Here is a 27685-nt window from a genome sequence, read left to right as displayed (position 1 = left end):
TTTATCGAAAACAAATACGCGCATGTGCAGTATAGTTTCACTTCATGCTATGGACATGAAACGGATGAGATGGTTAGATGACTCATTATGCGTCTAGAATGTGACAAAAGTGACAGTTCGTAAAGTAAGCGGAGATTTCAGATTTTAACATTTGTGCAATTGAAATTTTGTAATACAATGGATCCAGCATTGCTTAGAGAGCGAGAGCTCTTTAAGAAAAAAGCTCTTACAACACCATCGTGAGTATTATCTGTGAATTTTCTTTTCTAACCTCAACTTTTGTAGAAAGTATATGTTATGTTTAAAGCAAATATTGAATTTAAAATGTTCTGTACGTAAATTTTGTCGTAAAGCTCACGCAATAATTTAAATGTACGAATTATTCGAACCAGATCGCAAAATATTACAAATTACGATAAAAGATATTAAAAAGATAGATACAAATTTCAAACATAACTTATATACAATTTGATAGAATATTGTAGTTTGTTTGGTTCAATATTGTAGGCAATAAATTTTGTTCTTATAGGGTGGAGAAAAGGAAGAAGGAACAGGAGAAAGATACCACACGAGATGAGCCATTCAAAAAAAAGCCAAAACTATCCTCCGTGTCTAGTGGACCCAAACTAGACATGGTTAACTACAAAACCATGTCTGGCAGTACGCAATATAAATTTGGTGTGTTAGCCAAAATAGTAAAGCATATGAAAGCTAGGCATCAAGAAGGAGATGATCACCCTTTAACGTTAGAAGAAATCTTGGATGAAACAAATCAATTAGATGTTGGATCCAAGGTAAGTTTAATAATGCATTAACATGTTGACTGCTACTTGTGTTTTTAATGAAATTTCCATCAGGCCATGTGTACCATAGTACCAAGCGTTCTCTGTTAGGTACTCCCATCAATATTTTAGTAATGTGAGTCGCTTAAATGGTGGTTTCAAGAATGATCTCTTGTTTCATTTGTTTGCAATGTTAAAACCACTAGATGTTGTTGAATATAATGAAGAAAAATGTGGTATAGATTATTCCAACCAAATGGTTTCTTATGCCACCACAATTAGAAAAGGAATCAAATGGTACAGAAAATTTGGGGAATTTCCTCCTTCTGGGAATTTCTGTTGTAAACACTTTGACGGTTTACAAAATTGCAACAAGGAAGGATATAAATATTAGAATATTTAGAGAGTTACTAGCTACAAAATTATTAGGGTTGTCTAAAAATACAAAAAATCCTTCTCTTTGACAGAGTTAGCATAATAAAAGATGTTGAATGGACCGAACAAAGACACAAAAGAATTTTAAGAAAACAACAACTTATTGTCCAAATTGTCCCGATCAACCTCAGCTATGTATAGAATGCTTTAAAATTTTACATTATAAATAATTTTTTTAATAAGCCATTTTTGTATTACTTCTATAACAATTCAATAGTTTTATTATTTCCTCTGGAATATCTTTTCAAATACCTACGACAATCCTTCGCAAGTAGTCAAATAAACGACACCCGAATATGGGTTACGCGGCCCTACCGGAAACTTCGCTGAGACCTGAATACGGGTGTCGTGGCAGTCAACGTGTTAAACAATTTGTGAAAATTTAAAGATACAATGCTATTCTCGCATTAGGTAAAACAATGGCTTCAAACAGAAGCTCTCATTAAAAACCCAAAGATAGAAGTAACTTCGGATGGTAGATTTGTATTCAAAGCTATGTATAAAATTAAAGATAAAAAATCTTTACTGAGGTTATTAAAACAACAAGATTTAAAAGGTCTTGGCGGAATACTATTAGAAGATATACAAGAAAGTCTACCACACTGTGATAAACATTTAAAGGTATGTAAAACCGTGATGATACCGATATAATTGATTACAGTATACCAGTTTTGTCAGCAATTTTAATAGGAACTTAATAATTTTAGAGTTTACAAAATGAGATATTATTTATAACAAGACCCTTGGACAAGAAAAAAATTGTATTTTATAATGATAAAACAGCACAGTTCCCAATAGACGATGAATTTCAAAAGTTGTGGAGGGCCGTTGCAGTCGATGCAATGGATGATCAGAAAATCGATGAATACTTAGAAAAACAAGGAATACGATCTATGCAAGATCATGGTCCCAAAAAACCAGCCCCGATTAAACGAAAGAAACCTGTTAGTAAGAGAAAACAATTCAAAAAACCAAGAGATAACGAACATTTAGCAGATGTTTTAGAAACGTACGATGATACGAAATAAATACAAAATGATCCTCAAACTTTGTAAAGAAACTAAATCTATGACCTAAGTGTTAAAAGAGAGATAAGAATGTTTTATTATCATAACTTTTTACGATCATTATGTAAGAGAAATTGTCTATTTTGGAGTTAACATGTTAGTGTTACATATCACAGTGATATAATAAATAAGAAATATTTATTGTCATAATTTCATTGTAAGTACAAAATAAATATAGATCAATTATATATATTACATGTTTCCGTATCTATCTAATCTATTCTCATGTAGGTTACATTTGTAATCAGCCTCGCAAAGTGAACAGATACAATTTTCATATGTATGTTATAGCAAGATAGGACGTGAAATTTTGATTCAAATATTTATATCTTGCGTCAAATTTTTACATACATTAATTGATATTAAAACTATAAATTCTTCCATTAAAAAAACACGAGAGTATATTAAAAAACTGTGCTTACATTACATGTTGACAAAATTATAATATGAAACTTCTAAACTTTACGTATTGTATATGATTTACATAATATATATATATAAGTCAAAAAACATTACACGATGTTACATAAATCTTTGGTAATTAAACTTTCAATAACAAGTACACATATATAGATAAGCTATGTATCATTCAGTTTTGATTCGTAAGATTGTATTATAAATTTTTTAAAACATTTCTTTTATAAAATTTACATATATATAAATTTTATAAAACAATATATATATAAATATATTATATATATATATATAAGTAGATATGAACTGGTTTTACACGTGTATTAATCTTTTGGAAGCGCCGAGTCACTTTTACCTCGTGAATAAGCACGCGTCGCTTTGCTACCAAGCATTCTGTCCAGTAAAGATTGCTTATTCCTTCTCCTAGCTGCCAGAACTTCTCGACACAGTTCATGGAAAGATTCAGCAACTTGTGTGACCTAAGAAACCATATTACACTTCCGTAATAAAATTTACGTACGGAACTTTGTTTCTAACTAATAATAAGATTAGAAGCATACCTGTTCCGCGGCAGACACTTCACTGAACCAACATTCAAAATCTTTCGCAAGTATTTCTCCCTCTTCGGTGCTAACTTGCCGCAAATGAACCATGTCGGCTTTGTTTCCGACCAGAGCGAGGGGCATCGTGGCTTCGGGATCAACCACCGCCAGCGTTTCCTTCGCCTTTCTCACGAAATTGAAAGAACCCCTGTCGGTTATCGAATAGACTAAAAGTAATCCATCCGCCCACTGAACAGTTTCCGTGGAAGGTAATTCATCTTCGCTCTGTAACGCCGAGATAGAACGCAGGGAAAGCATGAAAGAATTTGATTTGCTTTCGATCATGAATGAAATCGTCTCGGCAAATGTACATAGATCATTACGATCATCGATAAATACGTTACCTTCGGGCAGGTGTCCAAAATTTCGAAAAGGATCGGTTCACCGTCGACCAACACTTCGTGTTTATATCTGTTTTCTGAAAAAAAGAAGAAAAGACAAGAATGAAAAGAACGATCGGAAGATTCTTTTAACGCGAACCATAACTTGTGTCGATTAATGTTAGACGATTTGAAACGATTAGCATCCTCGATGCGGCAACAGAAAAATTGTGTAATAAATTTTCATCACGAGAACGCGTTGCAACAGAGAGATCAGGTAGCTATCGCGACCGTTAAGTAGATCTTTCCAGCCCAGTCTAGTTTTAGATCTCGGAGGGAACACGTGCTCGCAGAGAAGCTGCTTGCTCATCCTGTCCGCGTCTCTGTATTTGTACAAAAAAACAAGTTTTGTTCGAGTATCAACCTCGCATTAGTACCAGTCCTGTCTAGTGTCAAATTCGTTTTCGATAAATTTAGATCAGACGAGGACCGAGATACGCGCAGGGAGAGTACAGGCGGTCCCTGAGGTGCCACGCCGGTTGTTGGCAATTTTTCAAAAAAATTCATCGGTCTATTGTCCACTCTATTCACATTTCATCGTAATTTATACCGCATCGAGTAACCGCATCTTATTGGCCACGAGTTCGTAAAGCGAGATGTTCCTTACCCGACTGGTGATCATATTCCCCGATGTATCTCCTTGTTAGAAACCGCACTGTCAATGCTGGAATTTAAGAACAATACACGTTGTTGAAACGTTGTTGAAACGTTATTGTTCTATGTAATCTAGAAATGATCGTGGATCACTCTGTGTAATTATTTGTTAGAACACACAGTAGTAGCCGCGTTCGGTTCTGTTTCTATTAGTATTTGTATAACTTTTCTTTATTATCGTGCTTATCCACGAGCGTGACACTTATTAGATCGCCATCAATACAAATCAATACAAATGTCATCAATACAAATTCCATGCACACGCTTGTTAGAAAGTTGTCAACCTATGCTTTCTTTAATCGTACGTCCTATTTACATCGATTCCTTTGCTATCTGATGTATAAAAATTGTTCTAAATGTAAAGTAATTGTAAGAAACAATTAATTCGTTTACAAAAGAAGAATGTAGTAAGCCATATTCGGTTATTGATTTTATATTTGATTTATAGGAAATGTAGACAACCGAAAATTCGGACCTCCAGTTCCCTCGACCTTTCCTCCATTTTGGATCAATCGAAATTATTTTCCACCTGATATTGTAAGAACGTACGCGATCTTGCTCGATACGATGCACGCGTTCCGACATATCGTGATTCAATCGAGAGAAACGAGAGCTACAGCCTAGTGACCCGCTTCGAGGCACACCACACTATTTTTACCTCGAACTCGAACCTGCCACGGCGCCACAAAACCTTGTACACGCGTTAAACGTCACCATGGTGTGTTTCGTCTTAAGTTCAATGAAAAGTGACCTGCTTTATAAGCGCCGCGAACAAGTTTCCTTCGAGCAAATTTGAGACAATGCGGTCGAATTGGAGTCGGCTAGCCAGCAATCGAATGGATCTATCAATTTTTGAAAGCGTTGCGACGAATTTTTATTCACAGGGATGAAACATTGATTCGTGAAAAGTGTGAAAACCGAAAGGTTGATTTTTTCATACAGAATACTCGAGTTTTAAAGGTAGCTAAAATAGCAAAACTGACCACAGACTGACGTTCCTGAACGTTCACCCAAGACTCTACGGTGTGCTTTATTTCATGATTGATAGGACCACCTGAACATTTCGTGGAAAACAAATTTATTGCTAATCCGCGTATTTATGTTCGAGTCCTTAGACCAACATCGTTTCGGCGCTTTCCCTCGTGTGGATCATTAAAAGTTCGCCGGTTATTCGTGCCAATTTTCTGCACGGATCAACTCCGTTATACGAATCGCCTTTGTTCCCTGTCTTTCAACGAACCGAGCAATTATTTGCCGAGTTAAAAATACGTATATACGATGGAAAGTATACATCGTATGGGAAAACAGTATCATCGTTGTTCCGAGATATACAAACCATTGGTCTCTCGTTTATTCGCGAGGAATTGACAGGGCGGTTTAATCGTTTATAAAACGCGATTCAAGGAAATTTTGAAATAAAACTTTATAAATAGGACGCGAGCGTGGTTTGCGGTCAGTTTGAAATGTACAGTTGCTGGGGCCCAACCAATTATGTACTCACCTATGCTTTACACGTGCCATTACCAAAAATACACGCGGTTGGCTCCTTTCAGGGTCCCAACCACGTTTATCATACGCACACAAACACACCTATCGCGTGGATATATGCGACGCATGCACTTGTACTTGAATCAATCGTACTTGAGATACTTTTCAGCGATCGTTTTTATACGAATATTAATCGAAATAATTTAATTCCTAGCGGATAATTACTTTATCTCGCGAAGAAAGATCTATTTCTATTAACAAGTATAAAACAGTCAAACTAATACGTTTCCACATTAGTTGATTATTTTCTGTTTTAACCCACTCGTACTTAACGTTACAAATTATTAATTAATTAAAAAATAAATTGGCTTCGTGTTTTAGTGCGTTGCGTAACATTTACAAAAATATCAGAAAATATATGTCTCTATTGTTATATTATTCTCTACGTTAATCTACATTAATAATTGATAAAAATAAATTTTTCTCAAAGTCTAAAAGACATTCAGTCCTGAACGAAATGTGAACTGAAATCTAGTAATTTACAGTCTTGTAATTCGAAGTAGGATCAGAGTTAAGATTGATCTTCGATACGATAGTAAATCTCGCTTTCATTGAATTTAATCGATAATTCATGCCATAAGTGTGATTCGGGATTGTAAGGCAAAAGGTCAAAGGAAGACAATCAACGTGACAATAGTATAAATCACAGAAAATAGCATCGCAGGAAAACGTGGAGAAACAGCTCTTTCCTTGGGATATCCTTACGATCTATTTAATATAACACTTTCTAATAGCGCGCCTGCATGGTGCTGTATGCAAAGGATTACGGTTAATGTCACGCCCGTTACCATTATAGCAAAATTAAGCGCTACCGCGTGTGTTAGCGTGCCCGCGTTGAAAGCGAGTCGAGTGAAAATGCGAGGAAAGCGGTCGAATTCTAACACGCCAGCCGATGAAAACGAAGTAACAGTGCTAAAAGTAAAAGCGGATTTTACATAACTATCCCAGCGAAACTTGGCATCTGGTATAGCAAAACGTATTCGAATGTATCAAAACATCTATTAGTATAAATAACGTCGATTGTTGTAGCCCATTTCTCGATCTCAAGCAGAAGACAATGCCGGATCTCGGCGCGAATATTTCTGAATGTAGTACGAATGTAAAAGAATAAGTAAACTATGCATTTTTATGCATTCGTGAGAAATTTGAGATTGCTAGAATGCGCGTAATACGCAAAAATATGTGAGATATTCAAAGTATCGCTTTTATTATAATTTCCAGTAGTCGAAACAAATGTCTGCTTAAATTTCGTTCCTTTGATCGCGTTTGTAAAGTATGAATCTGTAGGAATATCCGCAGTTTAGTGATAAGGCGTTGTACCCACCGCTTTTTCCAACTCCAGGCGCTCCAATCACGGCCACCTTTACCTCGCATAGCGAACTCTTCTTCCTCCGAATACCTCTAATCGCATTTGACGTCATACTCCGCGCATTTGTCACTGCACAAAGTGTAACAAAACCATGTAGCGCGTAAATTGCAAGACAGAAGAAGCGTCGCGGACGAGCAGAACAGACGGGGCGCGTTTCCGTGACGCGAGATCGCGTGTGCGTGGCCAGCGACCAAGCAAAAATTTGTCACGATTACATCTTTCCTTGGCTGGTTTCCATGTCGATGACACCTTTGAATTTCGTATAAGACATTGGAATACCGGCACAGGTGAGTCCGTATACGAGGATTCCGTCTGCCAAGGAAAACACGCAGTCCAAGTTTGTAAATTCGCGTACGAACGGTTAATAATACCAGTTCGGTATCAACGAATAAACAAATCTAATCGCGAAGATAGATAAGGAGAAGAAATTCGAGGATAGTTTTGATGTTTCTGGGACGAAATTACTGTTTACTCTCGTTTACCCATCACTAATTTGTACATTCCGATCTTAAGACTCCGGTGGACGTTCTCGGATATAGTACACGCGGTTCCATTTACCGGGTGTCCCGTGTCTCTTTCATCGAAATCAAAACGGCACCATCTGCGACGATCGGCCGAGGCATTCGCCTCGTGTTCCCCTTCGAACGAAAGTTTAAATACGCCGTGCTCTCCTGTTCCGTCGGCTACGGGTGAAAGAAGAGGAAGAGGGGTGCGATGGAAGAAAGGAGAAACGAACGCGATGGAAAGAGCGGGAATCGAGGTGCGTGTACGGCCGTCGTCGTCTGGAAAGAGAAGGGAAGAGACGATGGGTACATTAATAGAACAGTTCGCACATGTCCCGTGGAATTCAAGGAATTTACTCCGGCGTCTAACAATGTACCACCGCGGCACGTAAGTCTCGTTACGGATCAACCAGTTCGCTGGCTTAGACATGACCGTGTTTTGGTCACGTATCATGCGCCTGAACGCCTGATAAACGATTTATCATACGTTAAGATTAAGACAATTTATATTTAAATTTCTTACTCGTGTATATATTTATAAATTATCGTATGTATCCTTTTATAATTGACGAGCTCGGTGGAAAAGTAATCGTGATACGTCTTTCCAAAGATGAAACGGATACGAGAAACTACGATATAAATAAGATGCGTACTCGTTGGAGAGAAAAGTGGTAATAACGTTCTTCCATGATAGCAGTGAGATTTTTCAATATTTGGAAATATACGGAGCTTCTCCTATTAAAGTTTGATATTGTACACGGTTTCTTCGAGTTAGAAATTTCATCAAATTTTACCAATTTTATCTCCGAGCTACTCGATCGTTCTTTTCTTCTTTCTTTTTCTTTTTTGAATTACACAGAGGGAAATAATTTTCATATGAAGAATGAAGATATCGGCCGATCGTATTGCACGCGTCTTCCAATAACTCGTACTATTAAAAACTCCGCGTTATTTTTATTTCATCGCATACTTACTTACCAGTCGCCTAGAACACACCGATGTACCGTTCCTTCAGCATTCCTCGCCGCACTTTCTATCAACTCGTACGACAGGCAGACATCGCGGACCCTCTTGGAGCTCTTGTATTAAACGGAAGGGAAAAAGGAGCCGAGCGTGCACGTGAACTCACGACGATACTTTCGTCCCTACTATCCGAGTCGTTGGAAGTTTCCTTTTCGTAGACGATGTTGCGAAGGGAGCAGAGGTACGGTTAATCGCGCGAAACAGGGCGGAAGGGATCGATATTGGAAAATCCACGCGTTCTCGAAACGACAAGAAAAATGGAACGTTCGATCGAATGTATCGTTGTACGTACATATATCGAGCGAGTCACGTGCTTCCTGACAATTTCGCGGTTCCGTTGCGTGATCCGACGCGCCTCTTGGTCTCCGCGCGACTGTCTCTCCCCATTCTCTTTTAGCGACTCGTGAGTCCGGGCCTCCTTTATTGCTCTTAAGCCACGTATATACGCGCCGATATCCACTTCCGGCAGCAGCCAGAGCGCGCACCAACGGCAAGTTTTGCGTTTCAAAAACTCGCCCGCTTTCTGTACGTTCGACGATTCGCTTACCAATTGGCGCTGCATCGTGATAAATATTGACTTAACGAACGTGCCACGGTCAGTCTCGTAAAACGAGTCGACGAGATATTTTCACGACCGACTACTTCCGGATGCGTCGTGGGAATCGAACGAAAATCTGTTTGTAAATCGACGAGTTCGTGGAACAGAACGATCGTTCGGTTATTATTTCGAGCATACGCTATGCACTTCGCGTCTGTTCGAGATAAGACAAATAAACGAAGAAACGATATTTCGAATTTATTACAGTTTCACGACGAAGAAACGATATTTCTACGATCGTTCGTAAATCGAGCGATCGCGATCTGCTTATTAACGAGATTGCGAATATTTGATGCGGCAGAGTATCGGTTTTGCCGACGGTCTGCGTTTCACACGACGACAGGTTTAACGTCCTTGGCTAGAGGAGCCACTCGTCGGTTAACCCTTGGCTCTCTTCCTTTCCGACCTTGTCACGCTCCAAAGCCGCTCTTCTCTTAGCTTCCGGACAACCGCCGAAGATCCAGTTTACTGCTCGTAGCAGAGCTGGCTTAAATTGATCTGTATCATTAAAATAATTTGGTTCATCGAATATATTCATCGGGGAATACCTTTATATCGTCTATTCTTACTATTTCTTTTTCCATTTGTAGCTTTTATGTCGCGATGTTCGATCATATTCAGACGCCGATATAAATGTGATTTATCGTAGAATTCGATTTTAATTCACGTTCTCACAGAATTTATTCTCTTTTACTAGGAAAATTGACGATATACCCTAGTCATATAAAAAATGCGAAAGAGCAATACGATAAAAAGAAATTGGAAAATTCTTTTATGTTCCGAAATTGATATATGTATCTCGAAAGTAGAAATAGAAATTTATACGGCAATTTCGCAGCGTAAAGGTCAAGTAACTTATATTTCTGAGTGGTAATAACTCGAGAGAAGAGTACTTGAACCTACTATTTAAGTTTGGTTCCATGTAAATGTCATTGTAGTAATCGAAGACTTCGGAGTCGTCCGAACATTTCTCGCACAAAGGATTTTCTCTTTGAGGTTTCTCATCGAGATCGTGTTTCCTAGTCACTTGTTCTCCGTGTTGAGAATTTTCGTCGTCCGCTTCCCCTTCTCGATCGGTGAGGTAAAAGCCGTCGTTAGAACAGAAATGCGTTGATTCGTTTCTAGGCTTCTTTCTTCGAGTGTTTGGTATATTTTCATGCGAGCGTCCATTTTCTTCGTGTTTCTGACAAACACAACCAAAATACGAAGTTACTAATAGTAAAATAGAAAATGTTCTCAAAATACTGCAAATATATAATTATAGATAGGATCCGAATTGATCGATTACTCGTGTACCTACTTCGTAGCCATTTATGTGCTCTTTGCGAAAATCTACTTTGCGATTATTATTCGAATTGATTTGCTTCATAGGACGATCATCTACGTAATTATAGTTCGTATAATCGATCGTATACAAATGTTCCGTGCTGTCTTTAACCTTTTTCTGCGGTTTCGGAGTCACCATGCTTCGAGACGATCTTAAACGATACTTTATGGAATCACGATATTCTCATTAACATTTGTCACGTTGTACGGTGTGTCATTTACTTTAAAGCATTCTTTGCATCAACCGACGAGTTGGATGTAACGTTTGCTCTGTTACTCAAGTTTGCCGATGATATGGAGCACCCATTGCTCCCGCAACACTCACCGCCGCACTGATATTGGCTTGTTCGATACAACGATTTATCAACGGAGTACCGTGAACCATTGCCTTCCGACGTCGAATTAAATTCAACTTCCTTCACGTACGTTTCTACTTCCTATATTTATGAAAATTTATCAATCGATCTGTCGCGTCTTCCGTAGAAACGCGAAATTTCTAAGTGTTTTATATTGCCAAGTCTATTACCTGCTCGTTATGATCTCTGGTAGGACCCTCTTGTTCTGAACTCGAAGCTTCCGCTTTCGACGACAGTTTATCGGTGGATGTACCACATTCCCTGTAATCCACTCTCACGTAGGGATCTTCAACGATCACCATGTCATCCTTTTCGTATTTTTCATCGAACATTGCCAGTTGCTGTGGACTACCGCTGCAACCAATAAATTTATTATTAAATAAAAGAATTTGAGAAACGTTATATTGTTAAGCTAGTGCTGGTTTATCGTATCTCTTGCCTGATTAAAAGCGCGTAGTTCTCCACTGCTGATCCGTTAGAGTGTTTCGAACCAGACACGTTTGTTTTCAGGTATTTTTGGCCATCGTTCACTTTGTCGGAGTAAAAATAAACAGGTTTTGCGATTTCCATAGATGGCTCGTGTTTAATCACGTTACGAAGACGTTGGCGCGATGGTCGACTGTCCTTATACAGTTTGCTGCCTTTTTTCTTATCTTTGCTTCTATAACGTATTTAGTAACATATTTAGAATAAACATATCGTTAGGAATTTATTTTCTGCTGAAAGATATCTTTGCAATTACTTTCTTATCTTTTTCTTTACTTACTTTATCTTAGCAATTACTTTATCTTTCTTATCTTTGCTTCTATAACGTATTTAGTAACATATTTAGAATAAACATATCGTTAGGAATTTATTTTCTGCTGAAAGATATCTTTGCAATTACTTTCCTCCGTTTTGTAAAACGATGGAAAATAATTCTATATATATACTAACCCTGATACATCGTCCCCGTCGATGAAGATTTTCGACTTCTTAGCGTAATTTCTTTGGAGTCGTTCGAAAGTCTCGTCGTCATCTTGAATTTCTTGCGAAAGATACTTTTCTATGACCGACGATGGCTCGTATCGGCCGCGAGAGCACTTGGATTTCATTTTCTCGTACAAGAACTCACTCTCCCGGGCACTCAGAGCGGATTTCAAACCATTCGCTGTCAGATCGATCAACGCGTAGCAGATTCGGCGCGCGTCTGAAATATAAATATTTTGACAATTTTTAAATCTACTAAGAAGTCGTAAAACTTCAGAGTAAATGTTTACGTATATGTAGGCTTTAAATACTAAAACACTTCTGGCATTACTATATCTACACACATACGTATCGTTGGATTTGCTATTAAATCCGGTATAACGCATACGACTAAAAATATGTACACGATCGTATCAATCGAAAGATGTGAGTGATATTTCTATTGCTAAAGAATGTAGTCTTGACGCGAGCAATTCGTTAACTGTGATATTTTGTATAATTTCATGCGTAGCGTTTTTTTTTTTTTTTTTTTTTTTTTTCTTGCCGTATTCGCTAAATACGATTCTGATCTATCTCGAGTGTAATTCGTTAAACGAAAACCACCGCTCATTATAAATAAACATCTGATTTCACGTTAGAATTCTGCGTGACAGTGATTTATCGGAATAGATAAAATTATCGTCGAGCTTCTGGAAATAAATCTTTCATCTAGCTTCCTTTTCACTTTAAACTTGTTTTCTTACTTACGTGGTCGCGATTCCGGGATATAGTAGAGAACTACACCAGACAGCATCAGCACAATCAGAGAGAAACGTTTCAGGTAACCGATCCAGGCAAACACGAAGAACGTCTCCTCTGAATAATCTGACGGGCAAAGAAGAAAGTGACTTCGATCATCGAACCAAACGCTTTCACTTACTGTCGCTGTTCCATGATTTTGTCGCGGCGCACTGTATCACGAGCGCGCCAAGCACTGCCAACAGCTTCATCTCTAAAAACCGGACTGCCGGTTCGCCGTTCGTTGGCCGATACCCGATCTTTACGTGGGAATCGCCATGATTTTTCAGAAAGAACAAAGTCACGACGGAAGATAGCAACGAGCCTCTTTGACGCGACGTTCGCCTCCAGGCGAATTATCAGGAAGCGAATTTCACTTCGATCATGTGAATAACGACAAAAAAAAAAAAAAGAAAGGGAAAAAATACTGTATTTAAATACGAAGCGATATCTTCGAGACGAAGAGCGTTGTAAGTAGAATCGGCACGGCTATAACAGACACGTACGAAACGTAAGTAGCTTTTGCATCGAATTAAAGCGTATAATATTAACACGTTGGTTATTCAGCGCAATTTTCTCCTTCCTTTGCTCGTGTAACGCCATGTAAAACTTATGATCTAAGAAACTTATATGAGAGACTTATCTTCCAATGACTTGGATCGAACGAAAAGAAAACTGAAGTAACGTTACATTAGCGAGAAGCAAATACACTTGATGCGTTGTATTATCGGTAAAACGAACTCGTACTATGTTGTTGATCTGAAAATTATATTAAGGGCTGAGATATGCTACGGTATGGTACAACAGATCGATGCGTCGTGCGACGTAGTGAGGCAAACCAAAAGCGACATGCCAGCACGTAATAAGACAAGCGATGATTTAACTCTTCACGAGATAACGTTCGTCGAACGAGTACTAATTTTGTCTTAAATAAATGGAAATGCACATGGAATTCCCAAAGTTTCTCGCGTTTTATCTTTTCCGTTATATGTTAAAAATGATAAGTAAAAAAGGATCAGAATAAAAGGAATGAGATTGTCGAAGAAGAAAATAATAGTAAATCGATAATATGTAACGATCATCCGGAATTCGTGAACGAAAATAATTTCTTAGATTCGTATTTTATACTTTTATTATGCTCTGAATACTTTACAATATAATACAAAGGAAATCTAGCGGACACGCCAATAGTTTTCTACAGCTTAGCAAGCGCGAGAGTGACGTGCGCATCGATACGAACGCGGAAAAGTATTTGGTACGAGTTAGCGACGGGAAACTGTGCAAGGTGCGCAAGCAAGTGCTCGCACTACACGCTACATAGTGCGTCTCTAATGCAACACTGATCCGTGACTTCGTTATTGAAGTTGTGTTCGTGAATAGTAACTAGTTTCTCGAGAAACGATGCTATTCTCTCATTTTTCTGTTCTCGAAACCTATAATCCGACTGGAAAAATAAAAGAAATCCTTGAACGTATTGTATCAACTAAGGTTTCGCGTTAAATCTATACGATCTGATACGAACGGTCGTTAACCGTTTACCGGTAGAGAACAAGCATGTTTCCCAAGATGTGGTACATGTTCGTTAATAACTCTATCTAAAATAAAGAATCTACGTTGTTTTATAATACTGGTCGTCTCGAAATAAAGTTGATCCAAGTGACGACGACACGTTGATCGCGTACTGTCGCGGTGCAGGAAGCAAATTCAAACGCGACAACGCAATACTCTACGACTAATATAATAATTAATAATAATAATAATTTGTAATACAGTAGAGTAAAATACAATACAATACAATAGGTGTATCGGAACGAAATAAGGAATATCGTATAACGAAATATGTACGCGTGGAACGTTCAAAGCGTATCAAATTCGGTCCGTTTTTGACAAACACAGAGATCCGCTAATAATACTTTTTCGTAAGAACGTCAGGCCCGTGAACGACGTAGAACGCGAATTCGATAAATAAAACGAGAAGCGCGACAAGATTATCGAACTACTCGCGTTACGTAAGACACGAGTGATCCGTTTGATCGACGAGTGCATAAATACCGAGTCCACGCTTCGAACGACCTGGATACGCGCACGTGTATTCAACTACGCGGATGGACGACTTTATACATAGAGTGAGAACGATTTAATGCAAACGACGAACAATGATGCGAATGACGTGACGTAGACCACCAGGTCAATGAGATCTCGACGTCCTTCCAATAGAAACGAAAAGAAAAAAGACAAAGAGAAATTACGACACTTTTATGTACATCCCGTTTGAAACGATTCTCAACAACGAGAATAGGATTCGCAACTTAAACGAGCAAATTTCGAACTGGCTGAAAGACTGCGACTTTTTCTAAAAAAGAAAAAAAAAAATAGAAGAAAAGAGGAAAACAGACAGTGAAATATTGAGAGAAGCTCGATGATTCGCGAAATAATCGTATCCTGTTACACGGGCATAGACCCCTTCGTCTTTACGCGAAGGATTTCTTCAGCTTGTTGATAGCGTTCGTAAGATGGGTCATTTCCGTGTTCAGCTGAGATATCATATTTTCCAACCTATCCACGCTGTCCAACACTTCGACGCGTTGCGTGTGCGGATCGTACCTCACTTCGAAGGGTCGGCTCATGGTGGACACCTAAAACGAAAATATCAAAGCTTATAGTTCGTGAATCACCGTGATAAAAAATTGTTTCTTTAATTCATAACGTGAAATCCAAGTTTCAATCGAGGCTCAACGAAAGTCGCCTGCGAAAGAATTTAATTTAGTAAAGATAGTAACACCATTTACGACATTGCGCATGAAACCAACACTCTAATACATATATATGTACAATATATAGCTGGGACACGCGCTACTACCACGCGTTCAAGTCTCTAGCATCGATCGACACTTACCCAACGACGGAATTTCTCTTTGGCGTCCTCGAAGCTTTCCGCCACGTAATAGATCGGTTGATATTCTTGATCTTGATACTTCTGAACGGCGGTGGTCTTTGGATCGAAGGATCTGTGCTCGCATTTGTCGCTCAATGCGTGAAGAAGTTCTCCGTAAGCAGACAGAAGACCAGCGCCGTAAGCTTTCACCTCGGAACCTTCCTTGCAAAGACCGAATTCAACGGTGAACCAGTAAATCGTGGATAATTTTTCGATTTCTTCGTCAGAGGCTCCAAGCGAGGCAAGTCCGATTTCCTGAGAGAATTGAGCGAAGCTTGGATCGGCTAGCAGTGGCATATGACCCAAAAGCTCGTGGATGCAATCTCTGCAAATTAAAAGAGATTTAACAAAATTGTTCCAATTAGACGTCTTGACGATATCGGCGACGTTATTGCTTTCATTTCGCTTATTCATGTCGAAGGTAATTAACCGAGTACCGATGAGCGAGTAAGAGAACGAGGACAAAGTGCGGCGGTGAAAGTTCTCGCGCAACTAAATGGAGGATAGGCTTTCATCTCTCGACTAATTACGATGCATAATCTCATTAATTAAAATTTCACGTTCAAGTAGAGTCGATGTATCTATGAGAGGTGTCTATGAACGTAACACGAACTCTACGATATTACAATTATGGAAAATGCGCTACGAGGATGAAATGAGGACACGGGCGAGAGAAGAGAATATTTTTGAAATTTGTGCAAAGATTTAAAGAAGAACGGTCGAACGGACGGTATGAAATGTGGTCGATTGAAATTTCTCTTACGACAATGCACGCGATATACTTGCACGGAAATCGAAAATTATAACGAACGCGGGAACCGTTTCAGTGGAGAAACAAGTTCGCAACTGTGAAACTAAGTTATCAACGCCATCGTGTCGTTAAAAGCCAATTAGAGCTCCATTACGAGCTTAGAGAGGTACGGTAATTCTATTATCATCGTTCCCTGTGTAACAGGATGTCGCTCTCGTCATAACGCAGTATCGATTGCTCTCGCGTCCTTTCGTATGAAAAAATCTTCCTAATATGAACTTAAAAATGCGAACAGCAAAATTGAGAATAAGACAAGGAGAAAAAGTACAACGAGACAAACAAACTGGTCCCTTAAAATGCTTCAAAAAATTGACGATACAAATTAGGGGAGATATAATACGTGTAAAAATCCTGAAGAAAGATACTTACGGTTCCGGGGTGTGGTAAGGAGTCTTGATATGACGAATGTATTGAGTGCTCTGGAAGACCCTGAATGCAAGGCTGGACAAAAAGTCCCTGGCCGTGAGCAATCCAGCCGCAGGTCTCAAAGTAAATCCAGTGTTCTTCTTCAAGAATTCGCTGACTTCCTGCAGCTGAGGTATACGATGCGATTCGAAGATCTTTTCTTCTTGCAGCTTCCTGAAGGTTCTTCGATATTCCGCGCAAGCGTGTTTCGGTACCAGGTCGACGATCGTGTTGAACACACGCGACCAGGTCTCGTTCTCCGTTTCGGTGTAAGGAATGTTAGGTATAGGGTCACCATACTTGTACGCGAAAGCGATCTCCGCAATGACCTTCCTGCGAGCACGATACTCCTTGTCAGCGAATCCAGGATGGTTCATGTCAAGATCAGGTTCGTATTTGGTCATCAAGTGATTGCAGTTGTCGAGCTCGGACGCGTGTCTTGGGAACCAGGGATCTTTGATGCTGACGGAATTATCCCCGAGCAGAGTAACGCCGTCTAACGCGGAACTCTGACGAAGGTTCCTGATTAGTTGCAACAAACACTGCCTGGTCATGTCGATCTTCACGAGAACATCGAATTGGAGTCCTTCCTTCTTCGATGGCCGTGTCTCAACGTGGGTGACGGTTCCCTTGAAATTCTCGATCGTCTTGAGGATTCTAGCCAAGGAGCCTATGCCTTCTCTCAAACGCAAAACAAGCGCTGCCTTTTGCACGGTGTGCTCGCTTTCGGGACATTCCGCTATCGTCTTCGCGAGTACCACTTCCTCTTCTGTTAATCCAACGTCTAAGGAAAACCACAAATCGCTCGTATCAAACAGAATTCCTAAGATCGTAGAAGCACTTAACCGAGTAGGAGAGCTGAACCTTTTTATCAAATTCGAGAGCAAAAACCGTAAGAAAGGCAGACGTTTCTTTCTTGGAAATAAAATTCTTGAAACTACAGGCATACGTCGAAGTAAGAGAGATTTCGCGTTATCAAATTTCAGACTGAATGTGCTTCCTCCGAGGTTCTTACGCGATATTTCGAGGCGCTAAGTGATTTCCTCCGGACTGAGTAATAATCGGGCAATTCAAAGTCCATTTCCGCGAAATGTCTCCCACTTTTATATGGGTTACGCTGCAGCTGGCGAGGTGGGGAATAGGGACAGAATAAAGTAGCTCTTATTGTCGCCCACGAACGTGCCGGGACTCGGCCGAGCAAAGATGGAGACGGTAAAAAAGAAATAACTCTGTTATACATTTATCGTGGACGCACGGAGGCGTTTCAGAAACGGGAGAAAGGGGTCCCCGGCTAATACGATTCTAAATGCACAAAGCGGATTCGAAAAAGTGATGAGAGAGTGAAGAAAAGTAGAGACGCCGGAGAAATGGTCGGGAAAAGGCGGAAAAAGGTCGCCTCCGTAATTCAGCCAAGTGTCGGAAAGCGCTTGGTTCAACTCTCTTTGGTCAGGAACATGCCATTTACAATAGAAGCTGCTTCACTCCCCATTTAGCCTATTCGCTTCGTGCACCCTAATAACGATCGCATCTTCTAGAATTTTACCGGTCGTTCCGATTCTTTATGAAGCGGACGATATGCTTCGATCTTTGAATGACGTATTTTTTCTTATTACATTTATTTATATTAAATACCAGATTATTTGGAATTATTATATTTCAATTACTCGTAGTATGGATCGAACGATTCATCCGATTACTCGTACTCTACGAGAGAAATTTACGAAGTAATTGAAACGAATCGTTATTTTAGATTCTTATCTTTTATCTTTATCTGGAATGAAATTTTTCCAAGCTCAGAGTTAATTTCGTAAGAAGTATCCTTAACGCGTTAAAAGTCCTTTATCTGCGATCTGACGAAAAACATGTCGCATAAACTTACCATTGTCGTAATCCTCTGGTTTGCCAATATCGCTGTCCGACGAAACCTCAGCTTTGGCCTCTGCAAGTCAGAAATAATTGCGTGCTCATGCAACATGCTACATCTATCGACGCTTCGTATTTGTGTTTCCCTTCGATGATAAAAAGGAAACTCGAAGCATCGAAATTTTTACTCGTAAAAAGGCTCGTAAATACAAACCTCCGTCCTTAGCAGCACAAGCCAATGTTTCCACCTGTTCATCGTCGCTGGACGAAGCGTAACGTTCCGTATCTGGGCAGATAGTCTCTTCGCCTATCGATTTCAACAGCAAATAAAATTATCGTGCAACACCGATGCTATTACGAAACAAGTTGAAACCAAGTAACATCAAAAATATTCGCCATAATACGAAGTAAAGGAAGCTATTCGGAAAATAGTCTTAACATCGATTACGCAATGCAACATCGAACAACACGAAACGTTGAATAGAAAAATTTAGAAAAAGATCATGCTCGTTTGCCTAAGCTGCACAAAAATTATGTTAAAAGTAACAGACTGTTACTTACCATTTGCTCGCTGACGCGCTTCTTCGAGAACGCTCTGCTTCGTTTGCTTGACAACCAAAGTTTCAAAACGAGCATCGTCCACGAGAGATCGTCGTCTCGCTGGATAACCGTTCTAAATAAACAAAAGGGTATTTCAATATTTAATCAAGAGTATTTTACAACGTGTCATAGCATAGAACGTATATTACTTATGTGCATTTATAGAAAATTTAACTAGTTGCATACTGTACATATATACGAGAGCGAGTCGTGTGTCACATCGTAGAGAATCGATAATTCGATAGTTAACTACTGTATATTTTAATAATTTAAGAGCTCACAAAGGATGAATAATTATCATTAAGTAATATAAGTAAAGACCGTCGACGATGAGATCTAAAAATTTGAAATAAAAATAATAAATAATAATTATTTTATGATATCTACCATAACAATCTCTTGCTTCTTAAATAAGCTTCTTAAATAATTCTAAACCAACGAGTGCTAAATTAATTTAACGTACAATATTTTAAAGATAGAAAAATGCACAAAGTGGATAAATGTAGCAAGTATCCGAAGTACGATATTCGTCGTAATATTTCATTAGTGAAATCTCTCTTTAGATTCCAGTTCTTCGATTCTATTCAAAAGAGTATGAATTTACGTGGATATCCGCAGCCTACGCATCGCGATTAAATTACATTTTTAAACGGCGGATATCCTATCGGTAAGTGAAATCTCGATGCTCCAAGTGCCTGTTCGCGACGAATCAAAGTTTTCCTGACGTTCAAAGAGCGGATAGCACGGTTGGTAATTCTGATAAAGATTCGAGGACGCGGAAATTAGCGCCCACAGCGGTCGTCCGGCTGCCGGTGAAGGATCGGAAATTAGGATCGAATCCTGGCACAGAGGACGCAAAGCGTTTCGCGCCCTCAAAGAGGATCGCGCGTCGACTAATCCTTGCGATTCGATTTTCTCATTGTTACGGGCGAAAGGAAGTTGAAAAAGGGAATTCTTTGACAGTACTACAAAGAGTTGGAAAAACTTTGCTAGAGAAAAAGAAGGATAAAAAGACAATTTAACGAGATTTAATGGAATATTGAGAATTGACCGATCGAGAAGCTCGTTAGAAATTCCTAGACGTTGCAAAGCCAGATGCAACAGCGTCATTCAAATTCAGAACGACCGTTTTTCACGAATGGCACACGCAAGGTGGCACCCAGTTTTATTTTTCAAGCGTACAAAGCGGTTGGCACGGTTTACAGAAAACATGTAGTAATCCCTTACTAACACATCGCGCGAACTGGGCCAAGTACTTGGACGATGGATCGGATAAATGACCGATGACTCTATCGGACGAATGCGTCACGCGATGATTAACCGATTTAAAAATATTGTCTCGTTTGGTCTAATGAAAAAAATGCGACCGACTTTGACCAATACGATCGTTTACCGGTCAGGTAAAGTCTGCACTTGCGTTCAGTCAGTGCCACGTGGTTAATTATCCCGATCGTGACTCATATTCGTTCGTACAGTTCTATTCGAGCCATTTTATAATATAGATTATTTTTTGTTTCACGCGTACAGTACATCTCGTAAATGGATTTGACAAGAGAAGAAAAGAACGAAGTAAACGAACGAGGTAAAATCGTACGATTCAGCCAAGCAGCGATATCTTAATTTATTCGTATCGTTATTTGTATTATTATTCGCTCGCCTGATATTCTCTAATTTAAATCAATTGTAAATCTCGCAGGAAGTTTATGGCACGTCGATCGAATCAAGAAACTCAGTCGGCGTTTCAAGCGAAACCAACGACGAGTTTCGCGGTTGATTGAGATATTCGCATAGTACTGGCGTTTTTTCTCGATACAGCCGCGTAATGATGCATAACAAATGCATCCAAGGTCGATCATTATTTCACCATTTCATACCAGCTTAGCGCTATTAGTTACTTTACACGGACTCGTCCACGTAACACCTATTATGCATTATAGAAATGTAGTTACCGGCTAAACAACGAAACGAGTTCTTCGACGTTGGCCGACCGTGCAAATTCGAAATTATATTCATTTCGATAAAGTCATGGTTATTTCCAGTGATAATCAAGAGGATGAATGATCGAGGGTTTAGCAAAGAAACTCCCTGAACGGATAATTGCAACCTTTTAGAAAGGGAGGCACTCGTTTTCGCATCGAATCGATCGCATAAACAAGAGGCAGAGATTCGTGTAAATATCATTGGCGTTCGGACAAACAGATTTTCGATTGCGTAAAAAATAAATCGAAAAGGGGAAAAAAGAAAAAAAGAACGTGGAAAAACGTTGCAGGACGACAACCACCGCGGATTGTTACGCGATCAATATGCATAATTCATTTGACGCATTAGCATGATTTTTTCAAACAGGAATCGGACTCGATGATTGAAATGGGCAAAACAAGACATTTAAATAGAACGATTAGCATAATAGATGAACGAGCGGGCATTAATACACGCTGTCTGTTACGCGTGTGTGCACGTGTATGTATGCATATGCACGTAAACGTATCTCGATTGATCGTCGATGTCGTCGATGAGCGATTAGAGGCGTTGTCGCACGCGTGACGAGCCTCCAAAGGCGAATAACGGAGTTTAAAACAGCGTTCAGGGCCTCTCCGCGGCTCTCGGTAACCATTGGACTTACAATCACTTCGTTCTCATATTTATATGACATATTCGTAATTATCATGCGGGAGCCGAGGTCGATCGATTTTGCAACGCGATACAATTATACGATGTTGCCGCGCGGTCGGCTAACTTTTCTGTCACTCATCGAGGGTGTACATGACTAATTACGAGATTTTGTAATAAATCGATCGGTATGCGCGTCGATCAACAGCTAGCTTGTTAGCTAATGCACGTAATTGACCGATTTAATTAATCCACCGAGATTAATCGGATCGAAGGATCGAGAAAGGATGCGAGAAATTCGACCATCGTCGAGAAATCCATGCGAACGAGGGACGCGTTAAATTCATCTACAAAAATAATGAAATTTTTATGTACGAGTCTGTACGTACCAGCAGAATATTATTCTCTCTGTTGGAAGATGAAGAAATGATTTTTTATGTTACATACGTCGCAACGTATCAAATGGACGTAAGGAACAGGAGTTCAATTTAAATAATTCGAAGGATAATGCCAAACTGATCCACTCTATTTTTTGAACATTTCCATTTTCTTCTTCTTTCTTTTCTTCTTTTTTTATTAGAATACGCGATTAGCACTTAGTAGCCGATCGATTAATTTCTGAATGTTCGTTACGGTCTCTAAGAAGATGAATAATAGCGAAAAATGAATAAGCTATAGCTCGGAGAGACCACGTAATAGGCGATGAAATAGCCATTGGAAATGTTTTAATAGGAAACGCAACGAAGGCCGTGTCATTTTTCACCCCTCCGTTAGAATGACGCGAACACGATCGATAACGATCGAACGAGCGCGCGAATAGCGGATTCTGGATCCAATCTGGTAACTAGATCCGGCGTGTGCGAGAGTTCCGTTTGAGTGAGTCAGAGTCGTCGTGGCTGTTTCCCATTGTCGTCAACGGTGCATACGTAAATACGCTTACGTATGCAACGTTTCATTGTATACCAACAGATGCAATTCGCCAGTAAAACGTAAGTTTCTTATGCCGTTAGGATTTCGAAACCTTTATGAAATTCTTGTATAACGAAAATCCATGATACCATGATTTCCAAAATTTCGTCAGATAGTGGGCCCAACTGTTTGCCTAACTGCTTGTTCGTATATCGACACGGGTTCGCGCAGAAGCGTTCAAGCTCGTAAAGTTACACGGAGAAAGTAAGGGATTAATGCTCACGAGTCAAACACGGGAGTCAACTGTATGTGTTTGCTGGTGAAATTCGGAACCGAGGAATTTCACGTCATCGATTAAAAAGTTCAGTTTTTCATTCCCGATAGTTGGACGATCGCTAAACCAGCTTCTCGGAAGTTAAACCGATCGACTGCATTTTTTCGTAATTTATTCGCGCCAGCGTCTCACCTTTTTCCTCGCTTTCCTTGTCTTCCTCCACGTTTGACATTTTCAGATCCATCAACTTATTAGTTTACTTGACGCGTTACTCGTTAGCGATTGTTAAGCTCCTTGGAAAAAGGAAAACTCGGAACACGTAACGATAACGTTACTTTAGTACGAGATTGCTACTTTTAATTTGCTATTTTAATTTTAAATTGCTTAAAGAGATGAAATATCCCGAATAGCAAAGTAAAGGGAAAAAGAATGTTCGATTCATGGTTGATCGATATAGCTCGAACGCGACTCGAATTTTTCTATTTACGATGAACAAAGAATCGCTGATCGATGAAGCGTCGAATTAAACGATGAAACGATGGACTTGGAGAATTGGAGCCTTCAAAAAGGAAGAAAAATATGCGAAAGCCGAAGGATTGCGCAAACGGAACGCTACGTTAGAACAAGACAGTGCGTGCAACTAATAAATCACAATTGACGGCAGACGTCTTGATGATGAAGCACACGTATGAATGAAAAAGTTTGCCGCAGACCTTGCCGGGATGCCAATTAAGCCTTGTTACCGTGCGATTCGAAAAAAGAAAAAAGCGCGCGAAGAAAACGCACAGGGACGCGTCCTTGTGATTCTAATTCTCGGATGACCTGTTCCGAGGCGGAGCTCCTGTAACTGTTATGAATGGAAAAAAGAAGCACGGCCTCGAGAAGAGGCTCCGATCGAAAGTCGTTATTGCGCGACTGTTCTAATGTAACGCGCCATTACCGAACGCCAGGATACGTAGGATCGAACTTTGCGAACACGCGATTTCCTGACGACGTTCCGAAGCGGAATCGACGGAATTACGCGTTCGCTAAAGAACCGCCAGAGACGAAGTCGTAATTAATAGAACCGGTGCGACACGATTTATAGTCTCGTTCAAACGATTTAACATGCAACACAATCGAGCAACGATTGCTTATACGATATACGGCGGTTACAAAAAGTGTTTGTACATATCCTTCTTTTCCAACGATGCGTTATCTTGCAAATAAATTTTTACGCTATGAAATTTTTATAGTCATATCGAAGTACCGTCGAATGATGCACGAAGCTTCACACGCTTCAACTTAGTCGATCAACGTGTAAATGGTGTAACAAATAGAATAATTTCTGTCGCCACTGTAACTTCTACCGATAAATGTAAATGATGCCACACGTATAAAATTCTTCCATGGAAATTGAATGATCGAGGGGAAAAGCGTATGCACGCGTGTATGTATTTGTTTCATCGGCGGGTCTATGGAAAAGTGAAAGATCGAAGCACACTGGCTGCTCGTGACTCTCGTCGATTTCTGATCTTACGTCGTTTTCACCTGTTTCAACGTCTTCCCCTCTTTCCTCTCTCAGCGTGATTCTTAATTTGAAACTTCCGCGATTGATCTGCAACGACGATGAGTCAGTGTATCGTAACAGTTTCGTCTCGCGTCGGAACGTTCGGCTAGTAGGAAAAGACGATAGCAACGGTAACGATCTTCCGGCTCTCCGAATAGAATAGAATGCAACAAATTTTGAATAACCAGATCATCGATTACCGCTCGATCATCGCAATAATCGATCACGTGTACTTTCTCTAGACTTTTGGGCCTCCTTTTCGTTTCCAGTTTGAGAATTTCACTCGCGCTGTTTGGTCGGACGAAGAGCGTCGCGTTCGTATACGTGTGTATGCACGACTCACACGAACATAGGTTTTCGTTTATTTTTTTTATCTGTTACGAAATATACCGGACGTTTATCATGAAAGTCACGTAGGCAAAGATGAAAGAGGATTCTTCTGTAAGAAAGTTACGAACATCTCGAACGTTCAATCACTAAACGCGTTTCTTGCGCGTCAGAAGACGTTTCGTTTCAATTTTTACGAGTTTCGTCGAAATAAAACGAAAGAACGACGAAATTTACAAAAAGTCGCGAAAATAACGAGGAATCGTCGATGGAAACTCGTCGTGCGTTGCATTAACTGTAAGAAACAGGAGAAGCGAAACGATTGAACGCAGAACGGAGTACTCGCAATTACGGTACAACGCGCGAGAATCGTGGCAGTTTAAACGTGCGGCAAAGTTCCCGCGCTTTCCCGCGATCCTATTCGACTCCGTTTAACACTCGACTCCGCGTTTACCCTGACATAATCATTCGTCTAATCAACTTTTTAACCGTATCGTGAAAAACATTTACGCGTGATCAGGGCTGGTTTAAAATTCGTGTGCCAATTTTGCCTCTACAATGAGAATCACCGCGATCGGTTTCCATTGTCTAACACAATCTCAAACTCTAAATACCAAACTACTCACCTCGATACTGTAAGACTTCTTGATAGCAAACATTTCGCGGTTCTTCTGCGCTGCTGCGACAGCCATCATATTCGCCGTGTTGTTCTTCGTAATGAAAACTCTTCAAGCCCAAAGATCGGCTACTCGACACCTGGAGCTTTTCACTGCCGTCTGATCGAACGAAGTCGATGGATCACCGGGATAACAATGATTTATTTTTCGTACAGGCAGTCACGGACCACCGAAGAAATCTTCTTCTCGACGGCTTATTCTTTTCCAAAAAGAGCTGAATAACTCGGCTAACCGGCTACCGTTTCGCACTGCAACTTCTCTGGACGCAAGAGACTTCTCTCTAACTTTTCTATTTTCTTTTTTGCCTCTTGCGACTTCTTCTCCCTTTTGGCTTTGGTTCGATTCGATTCGTCTGATTTGACTCGACGGCAACGACGACAACAACAACGGCGACGACGCTGTGACGTTAAAACAACGGGTTTCTCTCGTCTTAGTCCGCTTTCGATGAAGCGTACGAGCGAATGCGCCTACGGGGCGGATTGCTGCCGCATATAAACGTTGCCTCCCTTCACCGCCGGCTAATGCCGGGGTCAGGGGTGCCCCCACCCCACCCCTCGTTTCGGGTGGTCTAGCACCGCCGCCACCACCACCACCGCGACCTCGCATTGCCAGCATCGCCGCTTCCACCGATCGCGCAGACCAGCTTTTCGAACACCACGAAGTGGTTCGACCGTCATTCCCCTTCCTCTTCGTTCTTTCCTATCAAAGCTAACCCCTAAGACAAGTTCTGTTGTCAATCCATCGGATTTAGTCCCGCGACAATTGTGTAATTTTTTCTACACAACGTTTTCTCTCCTATCGTTAATCATCGATCGCCAAATCATCGGAGGTTTTTTTATACAATTCTCTCTGCTCGTGTTCGACAGAACGACCTATGATTTTTTGGTCGCTAAATTACCTCGTACGTCGCGTAGAAAGAACTCGAGACAAGTTTCTTGTCGAGTCTTGAGTCGTGTGAGTCACGAGAAACAAGATTGCGATGTTTCTCGCGGATTTTTCAAACACCTGATATAGGATAAAGATTTTGTTGTAAACGATGTGTAATTGCTGAATAATTGCTGATAGATAATTAGTTTGTACAGGTGCTATTAACGGTGCTATTAACGTGGCTATTAACAGGAAAGTAATCTCTGCAAAGCGACTTTATAAATAGCGCGCGCTGGGATATTCTCTGCGAAATGTCATTTCTTCGAAACAAGCAGGAAATTTTCCACGGTCGTTTCCGCGTGGCCAGCACGATCAACGTACGTCATTGTCACGTCACGAGTCATAAGAGATTCAAGCATTTGGGAACTCCCAGTCGCGAATTCTCTACGGTGGTTCGTTCCATTCACGTCATGAATTCCCCTCGTAAACGAAGAGATCTTGTCAGCTGGTAGAAAGAGTGGAATAGAAAGAGAAAGATAAGGAGGACCAGTTGCCTGGATTTCCTGTGTGGTGGACGGTCGTGCGCGAGTCACACGGTCGCGTCGTTCGATCAAAACACACGATCGATTTACTATGCCGACACGTTAATCACGCTCGATCCGGATCGTCGATCGAACAGTATCGTATCGTTGCATTACGTTAAACACCTGTTCCACGGTGACGTGATTCTGGGAATTCCGATTCCCGGTGAAACCAGCAAGGAAATGCCGTGATCGAAACTTGACAGTTGTCGCACATTCTCTTCCATATCGCTAACCACAAACCAAAACATTATAATATTTAAGTTGCTTATCTGAATTACAAGCTTGAGAGTATTAATGTAAATCGTGCGACAACGAAGTTACTAGGATATTGTTCCCTCTGTTCTCGTTTTGAATCGATTTTAGATTTTAGAAGAACGACAAGCCGGAAGTTTCGGAGTGACCTTCTTCTTATCTAACGTTAAAGATCCATACATTATATAGCAATAGGATCATTAAGAATATAAAATTGCA

General features: G+C 40.1%; 4 protein-coding genes across 12 annotated transcripts; 1 reads left to right on the top strand and 3 right to left on the bottom strand.

The window, feature by feature from the left end:
* The first annotated feature begins 46 nt into the window (after nucleotides 1-46).
* Nucleotides 47-2799, top strand: LOC126915643 (general transcription factor IIE subunit 2). Of its 2 annotated transcripts, XR_007710294.1 has the most exons (5): nucleotides 47-239; nucleotides 530-794; nucleotides 1629-1838; nucleotides 1925-2441; nucleotides 2516-2799. XR_007710294.1 is itself a non-coding variant. In XM_050720539.1 (4 exons), exons 1-4 carry the CDS (start codon nucleotides 178-180, stop codon nucleotides 2243-2245), a joined length of 858 nt encoding a protein of 285 aa, XP_050576496.1. In that variant the 5' UTR covers nucleotides 47-177; the 3' UTR covers nucleotides 2246-2472. The 2 variants fall into 2 exon arrangements, 1 of the variants encoding a protein (XP_050576496.1); XM_050720539.1 differs by lacking the exon at nucleotides 2516-2799 and having other exon boundaries at nucleotides 1925-2472.
* LOC126915786 (ras-related and estrogen-regulated growth inhibitor) lies at nucleotides 2406-9555 on the bottom strand. 6 transcript variants are annotated; one of them, XM_050721001.1, is made up of 6 exons: nucleotides 9070-9268; nucleotides 7207-7320; nucleotides 4288-4344; nucleotides 3645-3718; nucleotides 3259-3525; nucleotides 2406-3177 (listed from the first exon to the last, which is right to left on the bottom strand). In XM_050721001.1, the coding sequence occupies exons 2-6, from the start codon at nucleotides 7301-7303 to the stop codon at nucleotides 3022-3024; spliced, it is 651 nt and encodes a 216-aa protein (XP_050576958.1). In that variant the 5' UTR covers nucleotides 7304-7320; nucleotides 9070-9268; the 3' UTR covers nucleotides 2406-3021. The 6 variants fall into 6 exon arrangements, with proteins under 6 accessions (XP_050576958.1, XP_050576789.1, XP_050576883.1 ...); XM_050720832.1 differs by having other exon boundaries at nucleotides 8729-9265; XM_050720926.1 differs by having other exon boundaries at nucleotides 8733-9255.
* A 324-nt stretch (nucleotides 9556-9879) lies between these two features.
* LOC126915470 (uncharacterized) lies at nucleotides 9880-13835 on the bottom strand. 2 transcript variants are annotated; one of them, XM_050720216.1, is made up of 6 exons: nucleotides 12774-13830; nucleotides 11994-12246; nucleotides 11228-11718; nucleotides 10924-11138; nucleotides 10676-10853; nucleotides 9880-10558 (listed from the first exon to the last, which is right to left on the bottom strand). In XM_050720216.1, the coding sequence occupies exons 3-6, from the start codon at nucleotides 11387-11389 to the stop codon at nucleotides 10148-10150; spliced, it is 966 nt and encodes a 321-aa protein (XP_050576173.1). In that variant the 5' UTR covers nucleotides 11390-11718; nucleotides 11994-12246; nucleotides 12774-13830; the 3' UTR covers nucleotides 9880-10147. The 2 variants fall into 2 exon arrangements, with proteins under 2 accessions (XP_050576173.1, XP_050576257.1); XM_050720300.1 differs by lacking the exons at nucleotides 9880-10558; nucleotides 10676-10853; nucleotides 10924-11138 and having other exon boundaries at nucleotides 11237-11718; nucleotides 12774-12890; nucleotides 12946-13835.
* A 73-nt stretch (nucleotides 13836-13908) lies between these two features.
* Nucleotides 13909-26242, bottom strand: LOC126914226 (tyrosine 3-monooxygenase). Of its 2 annotated transcripts, XM_050717905.1 has the most exons (7): nucleotides 25713-26242; nucleotides 19379-19490; nucleotides 19032-19124; nucleotides 18834-18893; nucleotides 16919-17738; nucleotides 15700-16063; nucleotides 13909-15439 (listed from the first exon to the last, which is right to left on the bottom strand). In XM_050717905.1, the coding sequence occupies exons 1-7, from the start codon at nucleotides 25779-25781 to the stop codon at nucleotides 15275-15277; spliced, it is 1683 nt and encodes a 560-aa protein (XP_050573862.1). In that variant the 5' UTR covers nucleotides 25782-26242; the 3' UTR covers nucleotides 13909-15274. The 2 variants fall into 2 exon arrangements, with proteins under 2 accessions (XP_050573862.1, XP_050573960.1); XM_050718003.1 differs by lacking the exons at nucleotides 18834-18893; nucleotides 19032-19124.
* Nucleotides 26243-27685: the final 1443 nt, after the last annotated feature.

This window comes from Bombus affinis, chromosome 1 (genome assembly GCF_024516045.1).
Source record: "Bombus affinis isolate iyBomAffi1 chromosome 1, iyBomAffi1.2, whole genome shotgun sequence".
NCBI lineage: Eukaryota > Metazoa > Arthropoda > Insecta > Hymenoptera > Apidae > Bombus > Bombus affinis.
The sequence above is the reverse complement of the archived record's forward strand: the minus strand, read 5'-3'. Positions and strand labels throughout refer to the sequence as shown.

Excerpts from the sequence above, each read along its gene's own strand:
- LOC126915643 (XM_050720539.1), top strand. The coding sequence starts at position 178 with ATGGATCCAGCATTGCTTAGAGAGCGAGAGCTCTTTAAGAAAAAAGCT. Across the intron at positions 795-1,628 it reads AATTAGATGTTGGATCCAAG|GTAAAACAATGGCTTCAAAC; the intron begins GTAAGTTTAATA and ends TTCTCGCATTAG. Across the intron at positions 1,839-1,924 it reads ACTGTGATAAACATTTAAAG|AGTTTACAAAATGAGATATT; the intron begins GTATGTAAAACC and ends TAATAATTTTAG.
- LOC126915786 (XM_050720832.1), bottom strand. Across the intron at positions 3,719-4,287 it reads GGAATATGATCACCAGTCGG|AAAACAGATATAAACACGAA; the intron begins GTAAGGAACATC and ends TCTTTTTTTCAG. Across the intron at positions 3,178-3,258 it reads AAGTGTCTGCCGCGGAACAG|GTCACACAAGTTGCTGAATC; the intron begins GTATGCTTCTAA and ends ATGGTTTCTTAG.
- LOC126915470 (XM_050720216.1), bottom strand. The coding sequence starts at position 11,389 with ATGTTCGATGAAAAATACGAAAAGGATGACATGGTGATCGTTGAAGAT. Across the intron at positions 10,854-10,923 it reads GATGCAAAGAATGCTTTAAA|ATCGTCTCGAAGCATGGTGA; the intron begins GTAAATGACACA and ends GTATCGTTTAAG. Across the intron at positions 10,559-10,675 it reads AGCACATAAATGGCTACGAA|AAACACGAAGAAAATGGACG; the intron begins GTAGGTACACGA and ends TGTGTTTGTCAG.
- LOC126914226 (XM_050717905.1), bottom strand. The coding sequence starts at position 25,781 with ATGATGGCTGTCGCAGCAGCGCAGAAGAACCGCGAAATGTTTGCTATC. Across the intron at positions 19,125-19,378 it reads AGCGCGTCAGCGAGCAAATG|GCGAAGAGACTATCTGCCCA; the intron begins GTAAGTAACAGT and ends TGAAATCGATAG. Across the intron at positions 18,894-19,031 it reads TTGTGCTGCTAAGGACGGAG|AGGCCAAAGCTGAGGTTTCG; the intron begins GTTTGTATTTAC and ends TCTGACTTGCAG.